At 38.0% G+C, this 12,423-nt stretch overlaps 1 protein-coding gene across 1 annotated transcript; it reads right to left on the reverse strand.

Moving 5' to 3' along the window:
• Positions 1 to 232: 232 nt before the first annotated feature.
• Positions 233 to 9,043, reverse strand: trappc5 (trafficking protein particle complex subunit 5). Its single transcript, XM_059349010.1, has 3 exons — positions 8,954 to 9,043; positions 3,615 to 3,887; positions 233 to 1,965 (listed from the first exon to the last, which is right to left on the reverse strand). Exons 2-3 carry the CDS (start codon positions 3,882 to 3,884, stop codon positions 1,669 to 1,671), a joined length of 567 nt encoding a protein of 188 aa, XP_059204993.1. The 5' UTR covers positions 3,885 to 3,887; positions 8,954 to 9,043; the 3' UTR covers positions 233 to 1,668.
• Positions 9,044 to 12,423: the final 3,380 nt, after the last annotated feature.

The following is a 12,423-nucleotide window of genomic DNA, read 5'->3' on the forward strand; positions in this document are numbered from 1 at the left end:
TTTCCACCAATGCATGTTGGTTTATAGTTCCTGTAAATTACCCAACCTGCAGGTTTAAGCCGCATTCGTCATGCAGCATTTATGCTTCCACAGCTTATTTTAACGTGTTAAAAATGCAGAGTCTCAAGATACTGGAGTCAGCAAATAAAACATGTGTAGGCTTTGTTTTTATTTTATAATGTACACTCCCGATGTTCAAATACCCCCAAAGTCACACATGTGCACACACACACACAAAATAGAAATACACAAAATTTCATAAAATTAAGATGGTGAGAACATGACCTCAGTGCCATCAATGGTAGCTATGGCCTTCATCATCAATCAATTTTACAGAGTTGAAACATGCAGCTGGAGTTGAACTGGAATGAAACAGAGAAAATACTTTTGAGAAAAAATCTCAAGTCTGGACCAAAAAAAATTATTTGTCACTTTAAAAAAGGGCGTTGTGACATTAATCTTTATTACCATAGAATAAACCAAACATGCTCTGATTGGTTTAGGCTGCATTCTCACCAAATAAGGTGATGCGGTGATACACAGGATTGTGCTACAGTGTCATTTAAATGGCCCATTTGTGTGACATCATGTTGTGAATTTTACCCCAAAATGCAGCACAGGTGGACAGCTTTTTTAATGACCTGGACATTTCCAACTGCACATGAAGTAGGGCTGTGCGATATATCTATATATTTTTAAGTATATATTTTTAAATGTGATATTTGCTCTGTGATCCTTGCTCCAGGCAAGCTGCGGCTTTTATTTAAGATATTTTTTTATTAAAATGTGCGCTTCATGGAGCTTTAATTTTGAAAAACAGGTACTCCTGTTGTTATGAAGTATTTTATGTTCATTTAAATAAATGGTTTCAATAACTACTTGTGACAAGTCATATTTGGCTTTGACTTTGACTGAACATATGCTCTCACTTTGCGAAAAAAATATCGGGACATATATCGTATATCAATATTCAGCCTAAATATATCGGGATATGACTTTTGGTCCATATCGCCCAGCCCTAACATGAAGGCAGCTTCATTCATTTACAGCAGCTAGACATGCAAAGACTTTCTTGTTGTCAACAGCCCCATCCCAAACCCATCACCTCCACTCAAATTAATTGGTGGACTTGAGTTTCGCCACATTGCCTTATTTGGTGTGAATGCAGCCTAAGTGGTTTATTTTTATTCAGTTTCACTTGAGGCAATTGCCTACACATCACAATTCCTTTCATTCTGTGAATCTGTTGTTTTTTTATTCATTGTGTTGTCCATAAAAGTGTAAAACAGTGTAAAAGGGCCATCACAATTTCCACAAGCCAATGGTGACATTATTTTAAATTTAACTAACCTAGTGGACTCAAAAATCAGAATTACAAATGAAAATACCCAAATGATGATCTGTAACAATGTGACATGAAACTACACATTAAAAGTGATTTTAAGTAAACTGTCGTCATGAGGTATGACAGGAGTGAGATGATCCACATAAGAAGGGTTGAACCAACTAGCTGCATGTTTTCTGCTCTAGACGTGGCTCAGTATGGTGCAGTCATCCATTTAAATCCATTAAGTCATCCCGTCTCACAATTCAGCACCATGAAACTGAGTCAGGAACAAACACTAGGCTGTACTGACGAACATAACCACCCACTCTCTCCGCTCTTCCTTATCTGCCGTCCAGAGCTTTGTCCCTGGCTATGACTGACTCGTTAAACTTTATCATTAGCGTGGTGCCCTTGTGCCAGTGGGCGGTGACCTTAGCGGGGAAGCCGCTGTGTGTGAGGATGGCCTCCACGATCCCTGCAGTGAAGGCGGCGCAGTTCAAGCTGCTGTTCTCCTTGGGCACGGAGATGTACGCGTTGATAAGGGGCTCCTTTTCTATGATGTAATAAGTCTTGTCGTCATCGTTGGCCTGCTCCAGCTTGTCAGCCTCCTTCCCAAACAAAGACTTCCACACGTTCACCTAAAGGAGAGCACACTGTTAGAGGTGTGTGGGGGGGGGGGGGGGGGGGGAATCAATACTATATTTTGTGATATTTTGCGTGGCAATATTATATCGATTCATGGCCGTCAAGTATCGATATTTTATGTTCATTTAGTGTCCGTTTTTTGCCATTTTGTTTTCGAAGGCCGTAGGTGGCTCATTTTTATGAATATACTACAGATACTGTGTACTAGGGCTGGGCGATATATCAATATTGAGATATATCGATATAATTTTAAATGTGATATGGAATTAGACCATATCGCATATATCGATATAGTTTAAAAAAAATTTTTTTCTTTATATATAAATGCTGTACCTTACTAGGTTTTGTCATATTTAGTTCTTTTGAAATTTCATTTTTAGCCATTTTAAAATTTGACAATTTTTGACAAAAATAGACGTACTATAGTGTGAGTTTTTTTTCCCGATGGAGTCATTTTTGGACATCCCATAATGTGGTAATTTGTTGCTATTTTTTGACAAATAGTTCTTAACCCGTGAGTCCTGGGATTCGAACCAGCGACCCCTGTGGTAACAACTTGATTTCCTAACCTCTAGGCCACACATATATATGTTATTTTAGTGTCAGTTTTTTGGCATTTTGTTTTTGAAGGCCGTTGCTGGCTCACTTTTATACTACAGATACTGTGTACTAGGGCTGGGCGATATATCAATATAAAGATAGATCGATATATTTTTAAATGTGATATGGAATTAGACCATATCGCATATATCGATATAGTTCAAATTTGGTCTGTGATCCTTCTTCCAGGCAAGCTGCGGTTTTGATTTAAGATGTTTTTTTATTTAAAATAGGCACTTTATGGACCTTCACTATATTTATATAGTTATATATTATTTATGTTCACTTATATAAACGGTTTCAATAAAACTACTTGTGACATGTCATGTTTGACTTTGACTGAACATTTGCTCTCACTTTGCCATAAAAATATCGGGATATAACTTTTGGTCCATATCGCCCAGCCCTACTGTGTACTGTGAACACTGTTCACACTATCATATTAAAAACTAGAAGATCTAAGGAATCTATAAGCATCATGTGCGCCAGGATATTGTGTCGGAAAATTGTCGAAATAATGCTGCAAAGTTCTGATGGTTTAAGCTAGGTAGGTGACTCCGTCGCAACGTTGTTTCACGGACACAGTCGTATCAGAGCTATACAGAACAGTGAAGTTTCAAGTTGAGGAAAGTTTGAGAAAATGCTGCAGTTGTTGTCGTCCAGACATGTTTGATATCAGTTCAGATCAGTTTGACTGAATACTTTGTTGGTCAGTCTGTGGGTTTGACTCTCATTGTGAGAAATAAAAAGACTGAAGTGGAATGATTAGACTGAGAATTTTTTTTCTTCATGTTTGACAAAAGAATTCTTGATCAAATTAAATTTTCTGGACACAAAATGAAATTAAACAATTAAATAGCAATATATTGTATCGCAATACTCACCATATCACAAAATGCTTAAAATTGTAATAATATCGTATTGTGACTCAAGTATGGGGATAAAATTAGATCGTGACACCTCTGCTGATTCACACCTCTACAAACTGTTAGCTAAAACGTAACTCAGCCGTTAAAACCAGCAGTATTTCACATGGGTTTACCTTGATGAAAAGCAGCATATTGAGCACTTTGGTCTCCCTCTTCCCGTTCTTCTCTCTCAGCACCAGCACGTCCAGCATGCTGGCGCCCACGCTCTGGCCCATGTCTGCCAGCCGCGTCTGCAGCTCTGACACGGAGTACACGCGGCTCTGACAGTACTGGACCATCTCTGAGAAGAGGAGGGCGAAAGCGCTCACGCTGACCTCAGTCTTGGGTCGGGTTAGGGGCCGCTCCAAGATGTTGGATTTCCCTCGAGTGAACCGCGTATCCATTTTCTGTTGGAGAGTCCACAGCACAGGTTAGTATCTACAAACACATATATGCAGATCATTGATAAATAGTTGCAAGAGGGTCGCCAGTTTGACTCCGGCCTGCTGCTCTTCTGTGTCGAGATTGCATGTTCTCCCCGTGTCAGTAGGGCTGCACGATTATGGCCAAAATGATAATCACGATTATTTTGATCAATATTGAAAACACGATTGTTAGTTAATTAACAGTTTTTAGTGTGTGCACAGAGTGTCCGGTGCTTGTTGTAAACAAACAGATCGCTAAGTGAACACCTCCTGCAGCAGCAGGACATACACACTGTACTGCTGCAGAGCTAACTGTTAGCCTATTAGCAATTTGCAGACTGGAGGCTAAGGGGTTAACATCCCCTCCGACTCTGCAGCTGGGAAAGACTACTGCAGGAGGACTGTGCTGCTTCGACTCGTTCTTACTGGGGATTTCCACCGGCCGCGGGACGGCCGCGTGTATAGCCGTTCTGTGCCCGGTGGAAATCCCCAGTTCATAATGAGCCGCCGCCCCCCAGCGTTTCTGTGACTTGTAAATGGCACTTGTTGTGGCGTCTTGTACTACGTCACAGCCTGCTCAGCGTTCTATCCAATCAGCAACCAGGCTTTTTTAGGGGAGAAAAACGGCCATGCCCCCTGGTGGTTGGTGGACTACTGGTGTAGAAAGTGATTGAATATGCAGGAGAGCCGCATTTGAAAATGGAAATATCGACGACGATTTGATTTTGATTTTTTTTTTATTTGAATGATTTATTTCAAATATGCAACAACAATACAATAATAATAATGCATCAACAGGAGTCAGCCCTAGTGACTCCTGCACTGATAAGGACGCCAAGCACTCTATAAAAATGCCACGACATATTTGAAAAGGGGTGGGAAGAAGTAAAAACTTGTTCAATCCCACCCCACTTCTTTAAACAATATTAACAGGTCAGAAATCAAAATCATAACACGATCAGGTTAATCTAAACATTATCACGAAAATACGATTAATTGTGTAGCCCTACATGTCAGCGTGAGTTCTCAATAGGTACTCAGGCTTCCTCCCACAGTTCAAAAACATGCACTTTTTTGCAGCGTGATTGTCTGTCTCTATGTGTCTGTGACAGTCTGGAGACCTGTCCAGGGTGTAGCCCGCCTCTCGCCCAATGTCAGCTGGGATCGGCTCCAGCCCCCCATGACCCGAGTATCAGATAAGGATAATGAATGAATAAATTAATGATCGATAGTTTTGTTGGCTATTGGGGGAGAACTGGACACACATACTATTATTTCTGTTGTTAAGCATTTTTGAATCCTTGTTCACTCTAAGAGACATTTTGATTTCATATCAGTCCCTAGACCGTTGGAAAAAATGTCCCCGTCAAAACCACAATTTTGGAAATACCATGTAGTCTATTATAAAAGGCAGTCAATCAGAGCCCTGGCTTCAAAATTGTCATGTACATGACCAATGGCAGTGACTCCCAAACAGGGGTCCTGATATAATAACTCTAAGAACCTGTAAGTTTTTGACACAATGATCCTTTCAGTTTAATGCTAGAAAATACAATTTAAACACATGTGGGTTTAACTTTGTCAAACTATTCAGAACATAAATAAAAACAGTCAGTGGTGACACATTTAATCCCAAATACATCACACTAAAAAAATCAGCCTCACACAGGTATCAGATCAGGTCTAAGAAGTCTTTTAGCAGACTAATTGTTTGTTTTCTCTTTATCAGAGTATTTGTTAATCCTGATTCAATTATCTGCCTTCCTAGAGGCACATTTAAACTATATTACCTTGATTAACAGAATCTTCATTGATGTATCCTGATTTCATTAAATGTCTGCCTTTCTCGCTGTGTTAACGGATTTTACATTTGACATTGATCAACAGATCTCTAGGAGTGAAAACGTTTGTTGTAGCCCCGATTAACCCAGTAAGAAGTCACAGATTAACTGATTAAAACATTCACCTTTTCTCTTGAAATTGTTACCTTCCCAGGACAATTATCAGACTAATCCTTTTGTCTTACATCCTCGTCCTGGCCAGAAACCTTAAATTTCTATCTGCACTGTGCAGGTGCATGTATGGACAGCCCTGAACCTGCAATGTAGTGGTTATGGGAAATGATGTCCTGGCTTGCTTTTGGAGCACCTACAAAGCACCTCATTCATACATTATTATTACTTTTAAATTGTACTTTTTACCTGAATATTTGATATTAAGGGTGGGGGGTGCTTACAAATGTCAATTTTTATATAACTGTATATGTATAAAATGTTGAAAAAAATGTGTCAATTGTTTTTAGATAATGGTTAAAAGTAGAGCTGCAACAATTATTCAATTAATCAAACAATAATCGATTATTAAATTAAACGTCAACTATTTTGATAATCGAATAATTGGTTGGAGCCATTTTTTTTAAAGACAATAAGTCCAAATTCTCTGATTTCAGCTTCTTCAATGTGAATATTTCTAGTTTCTCTGTTCCTTTATGACAATAAACTGAATATCTCTTTGGATTGTGGACAAAACAAGAGATTTGAGGACATCATCTTGTGGTTTGGGAAACACTGATTGATATTTTTCCAAATTTTATTGACTAAACAACTAATCAATTATGTGTTTAAAAAATTGACAGAGTAGTCGATAATGAAAAGTTAAAAGCCATTTTCCATGGTTTTCTTGATAATGATTTTGGTTATTATCAAGAAAACCATGTAAAATGTCTAGATATCAGCTCTTACATTAAACTCTTATCAGCTATTTTTGTTGTTATCATTATATTTGTCCAAACAAATGTACCTTTAGTTGTACCAGACATTAAAATGAACAAGAAATTGAAGAAAACATGGGTGGTCTAATAATTCTTTCGATGACTGTATATAAAGATCATTTCGTTTTGTTTTTGTTGTTGTTGGGAAACATCGTGGCGGGGTCGTTTTTGACCCTTAAGACAACACAAGGGTTAAATTAAAGATAGAAAACATTCAAAACATCCTCATCTCAATTTCCCAGAAGTGAAGGTGGCATCATCATCATGCTTTTCAACAGTTCAGAAACAAAAATATACTATAAACAACTCATCACTCAACTCTTTAATTTATCATAAACTGCATTAAACTATTCTATTTTATCCTATTTTCACATAGCACATGAGACGATTCTTCCACTACTCTGAAGGGAAATAATGTCTTCCCTACACAGGATTGTGCTACAGTGTCATTTAAATGGCCCATTCGTGTGACCAAACACAAAAATGCAGCACAGGTGGACTTCTCTGAGCTTTTTTAATGATCTGGACATTTCCAACTGCACCTGAAGGCAGCTTCATTCATTTCACAGCAGCTAGACATGCAAAGACAGAGAAACTGCACCTTGTATGGTATCTTTTGTTGTTGTTGTTAACGGCCCCATCCCAAACACATCAACTCCACTCAAATTAATTGGTGGAATGGAGTTTTCGTCACACTGCCTTATTTGGTGTATTTTTATTCAGTTTCACTTGAGACAATTGCCTGCACATCACAATTCCTTTAATTCTCAGGGAATCTGTTGTTTTTTTATTCATTTTGTAGTCCACAAAAGTGTAAAATAGTGTAAAAGGGCCATCACAATTTCCACAAGCCCATGGTGACATTATTTTAAATTTAACTAATTAACCTAATGGACTCAAAAAATCAGAGTTACAAATGAAAATACCCAAATGATGATATGTAACAATGTGACATGAAACTACACATTAACCCAGTAATCCTTAAAGGAAAATTATGGGGGATATACCACAGACCAAGTGGACCACATAGAACACATTTATGATGTTTAAAAAAAATTCTACCCCTAAGTGTCAAAGATCTGTGATGTGACATATAGGTTACCCTCTTATGGCATTTATGTTTATGATATTTCTTATTTTAAAATAAAAAAACTAGACACATTTTCTGCTTACAGAAACACAAATTTGCCTTTTTCTTTGCATGTCCACAACATTTATCAAAATTGTGACAATAATAGTGCTGTTTAACAACAAATTATTTTTCAGATTTGTTTTTAAGTAACAAAATAAGAATAAATCAATAATAAAAACAAATAACCATGTGCCTTTTTGTTTGCATCTCCATAACATATATCAAAAGTGTTACTTTAGTTTGTCCAGGAAATATGGTCAGAACAAGTTAGATGCAATACAGGACATCCTGTTAACGGATTAGAATTGTTAAATGGGTTTAGGTTTAAACTTGTAACAAAAAAAAGCTTTTTGAAATGAGCTTCTTTTTCACATTTCTGTTTCCAGCCACATTTTGGAGAAGTCACATGACCACCACACCAGGGTGTTGAGTATACGTCGCTTAGGGATTTAATGAGTTAAAGTGAAGCATAAAGCTGAATATGGGAGATTCTGGAAGATTTAAAGTGTTTGTTACACGGGTGTCACCATGGGTTCTTATGGGTTAAAAGTGATTTTAAGCAAACCATCGTGTCACTTCATTGGGTATGACAGGAGTGAGATGATCTGCATAAACATGAAGGGTACAACCAACTAGGTGTATGTTTTCTGCTATAGAATCAGTCGCTCAGTATGGTGCAGTCATCCATTTAAATCCATGAAGTCACCCCGTCTCATAAAGTCAGCACATTTTACCATAAACTGAATTAAATTATTCTATTTTATCCTATTTTTTACACAGCACATGAGACGATTCTTCCAGTAGACTGAAGGGAAATAATGTCTTCCCTACACTCCTCCGGATAGCAAATTGACGGGATTGTCCGCATTACAACCCCAGATACACATGATCGAAGTATTAACCAGTACTTGAGGTGTACTGAACCCTCCGCTGTGTTTCTACGAAGAACAGTTTGATCCATTCAAACACAAACAGCTGATCTCCTCTAGCTGCTAGCCACCTAGCTTAACATGCTAGCTGCTGCTTCCTGTTAACATAACTGCCTGCAGCGCTTCCATCAGCGGCTACATGCACGTTTAAACAACACAGATTTATAGTAGACGACATTGACATTTATTATTCTTATTTCTGTGTAGATAAACGGACCTTGTTGGAGAAAAGACGAGCGACAGTTGGCTTCTTTTCCTCTTCTTCCTCCTTTATGTTTTTAATTCCTGTCCAATTACCACCAACGCTTAAATGCCACAGCGACAGCTATCGTCCCGGAGCGGCACCGCATAAACACACACACCTGTTTGGGATTTTTTTCATTAGTTTCAGTTTTAATTTAGTTGTCAATTTTTGTTTTCAAATTCAGTTAGTTTTAATGAGTTTTTAGAGCGTGTTTGGTAGTTTTAATTAGTTTTCATTTTTTGGAAAATGCTTAGTTTTAGTTTAGTTTTTATTAATTTTAGTGTTAGTTTTAGTTTTTTTGTAGTGGGGTATTTGTGGGGTGCGAAATCCAATAAGGTCACAATAAATGTTTCCTTTATTTCCTTTACATTATCCTACTCAGCCCCAATACGTTTATTAAGTCATAAAACCAGATAGATGAAATAGATTTCATATCAACCAAAAAGGTTTAGGTATGAAAAAAGCTGACAAAGACAAAAACTAAAGATATTTTCACTATAGTTTTAGTTAGTTTGGTAACCACAAAATACAGTTTCAGTCAGTTATCTTTTTTTTAAAAAAACCCTAGTTTTTATTTTTATTTCAGTTAGCAAAAAAAAAATCTATTCTAGTTTTCGTTATTACCTTAGTTTTTGTTAATTATAATAACCTTGGACACTAGCTACACTATAAGAGAAAATACAAATACAAAAACAGTTTAATAAGTAAGAACATGGGCCTATCCTAGCCGCAGAAAAGTCAAGTAGAGCCACCACATGACAGATGAGAGAGAGGCCGATTTCGCCTTGTGAAGCTGTTCAGTCACAGCGAGAGTCAGTCTCTGCTGAGTGGCCATTCTTAAAACCAGACTGGTGAGGGTCAAGGAGATTTTTTCCCATGAAGATAGGAGGAGAGTTGAGTGAAGATAGCCCGTTCCAGAGTTTTGGAGAGGAACGGCAGGAGAGAGACGGATCTGTAGTTGTCTTCTAAAGATGGGTCGAGGGTGGATTTCTTTAGGAGAGGATTCACCCTTGCTTCCTTCAGAGAGTTAGGAAAGCAGCCAGTAGTCTAGAAAGTGTTGATTAGATGGGAGAGGAACGGAAGGAGGTCCGGAGCAATAGACTGGAACAGGTGGGAAGGAATGGGATCCAGCGGACAGGTGGTAGGACGGGTAAAGGTACAAGACTAAGAACTTGAGGAGGAGACAGCGGAGTTAATGCTGAGAGAGTGGCAGACGATGACAAGGAAGGAGGAGGGGTGAGTTGCGAAACTGGATGGGTAAATGATGAGCCTATGTCCTCAATCTTTCCCAAGAAATGATTCACGAAATGGCTCGGAAGGAGGGAGGAAGGGGAAGGGGGGGTTGGAGGAACCAGGAGGTTCGTAAATATGGAGTAGAGCTTCTTTGGGTTGGAGAAAGAGGATTTGATCTTGGTCTGATAGAAAGAACGTTTTTAAGCGGAGATCAAGGATGAGAAAGTAGCAAGAAGTGATTGGTAGTTGCAAAGGTCATCAGGGTGCTTAGATTTCTGCCATTTCCTAAATGGACCCACTCAGATTGTTTGTTATTTTCTAAATATAGTACTGGATTATTATTATTATTGATTCATTTGTGTAATCAGTGTTTTAATTTTGAAAAGGAAGGTTGCTCATTTTAGCAACTTAAAAAAAGGTTAGTCACTTTAAATGCATCATGTTTTTTAACTAAAGCTGGCAGTTAAATATAGTGGAATAAAAAGTACAATATTTGCCTTAAAAATGTAGTGGAGTACAAGTATAAAGTTACATAAAATGGAAACACTCAAGTAAAGTACAAGTCCCTCAAAATTGTACCAAAGTACAGTTCTTGAGTAAATGCCATCAAGCTGTTGTGTATTTTACATTTTAACAGCATAATATCCACAAAAAGTTGCACATTCACTAATAAACTCTCTACTTATATGTATGCATGTACCCCAACTTTTTTCTTTTCTTCTGAAAGCTGGATCAACATTTAAATTAATTTCATCTATATGAACTGGTAGCAATGCCAGAGAATCTACTCACTATTATAATATATTATAATATTATACACTAGAGTTATCACATTCAAACCCAGAGTCTCCTATACTGGCAGTAAACCTGAACATTTTCACAGCAGATATTGTGATTGGTCATAGTTAGTCAATAGGTCCACCTGTGTTTGACCAGTGATTTTAATCTCTAACATCACCTTATCTTTCTTCTTCTTCCCTCTTTTATTATTACTTTTTGACCTTTGTTATTTACATACAGACCTTTTGCAATGTATTGTAGTGGAAATTACTACCTCAAATTGAATGAGAAAGTGAAAGATCAAAGATCAAGTCGAAGTTACTTTTAGTTGACTTTAATATCAGACATCAGAATACACTGCCTAGGTACAGTGGGGGAGAACGTTGTCCAATCTTAAAGGCTGCTGAAAAAAAGGGTCCTTCTTTTTCTGTCTGTGTCAGATCATTTAATTCAAATGTTACATCCGATACCCAACGTATGGGCACGTTTTACGGGACCGTGCACGCTGCTAGATCTACTTTTTAACCTTAAAAGGAATTCAACTTATATTGTTTATATTCTGCCCCCAAACACCTCTACTGGTTGACATATCCCAGATCCTCCAGTTTGTTAATTCTGGTTTAAACCGGCTGTTACATGAACAAGAGGTCATACTGAGGCCTTTTACAAAGCAGAGAACTTTGTGATTAAAAGTAACAGAAATATACCACTTGTAACATAAAATATACTACGGTATTTTTTCAGTTCAACCACACACTCCATCCACTTCCTGTTCTTGTCATCACATGACTGCTGTTTCTTTTGGTCTCAACATTGTGTGAATCTCTTCGAAACTGCATTTTCAGCACAGTCAGTGTGCATGTACAGTATATGAACCTTAAATAAAACCAATCATGAACATATGAGTGTATTTCTGTCACTGCTAACCAGCACACATGTGATTCGTGGTTCTGGGACTTCCTCAGTTTTGCAGCATGTCTTTGGATTTTCTGCACAATAATGAGAACATATTGCCTCAGAGAGGACTGCCGAGGATTTGTACAGTAGTAAAGAGTTTCCAGGTTTTATTCCCAGGACGCACCAGAGACATTCACGAGAAAAGATGACTTATTTGATTTATTAGAGAAGTTGAGAATTTTTCGAGAATGTCCATGTCCGCCACATCGACAGTCTGTCAGCATGTGTGTGTGTGTGTGTGTGTGTGTGTGTGTGTGACCTTGAGCGGTAAGGACAACCAACTCTACACTGACCACACTGCAGGTGCCAGTTTCCCACATTACTCAGTGGGCCACACCAACATACTGAACGCAGGCGTATCTGTATGTCAACAGCAGTTACATAAGCAGCCACTTATTCCGCACGTGAACATGAATATAAATGACAGAGACAATTGAGCAGCAGACAGTTGAAGCTCGGAGCTGAAGGTGTTC

The sequence above is a fragment of the Centropristis striata genome, chromosome 13 (assembly GCF_030273125.1).
Source record: "Centropristis striata isolate RG_2023a ecotype Rhode Island chromosome 13, C.striata_1.0, whole genome shotgun sequence".
NCBI lineage: Eukaryota > Metazoa > Chordata > Actinopteri > Perciformes > Serranidae > Centropristis > Centropristis striata.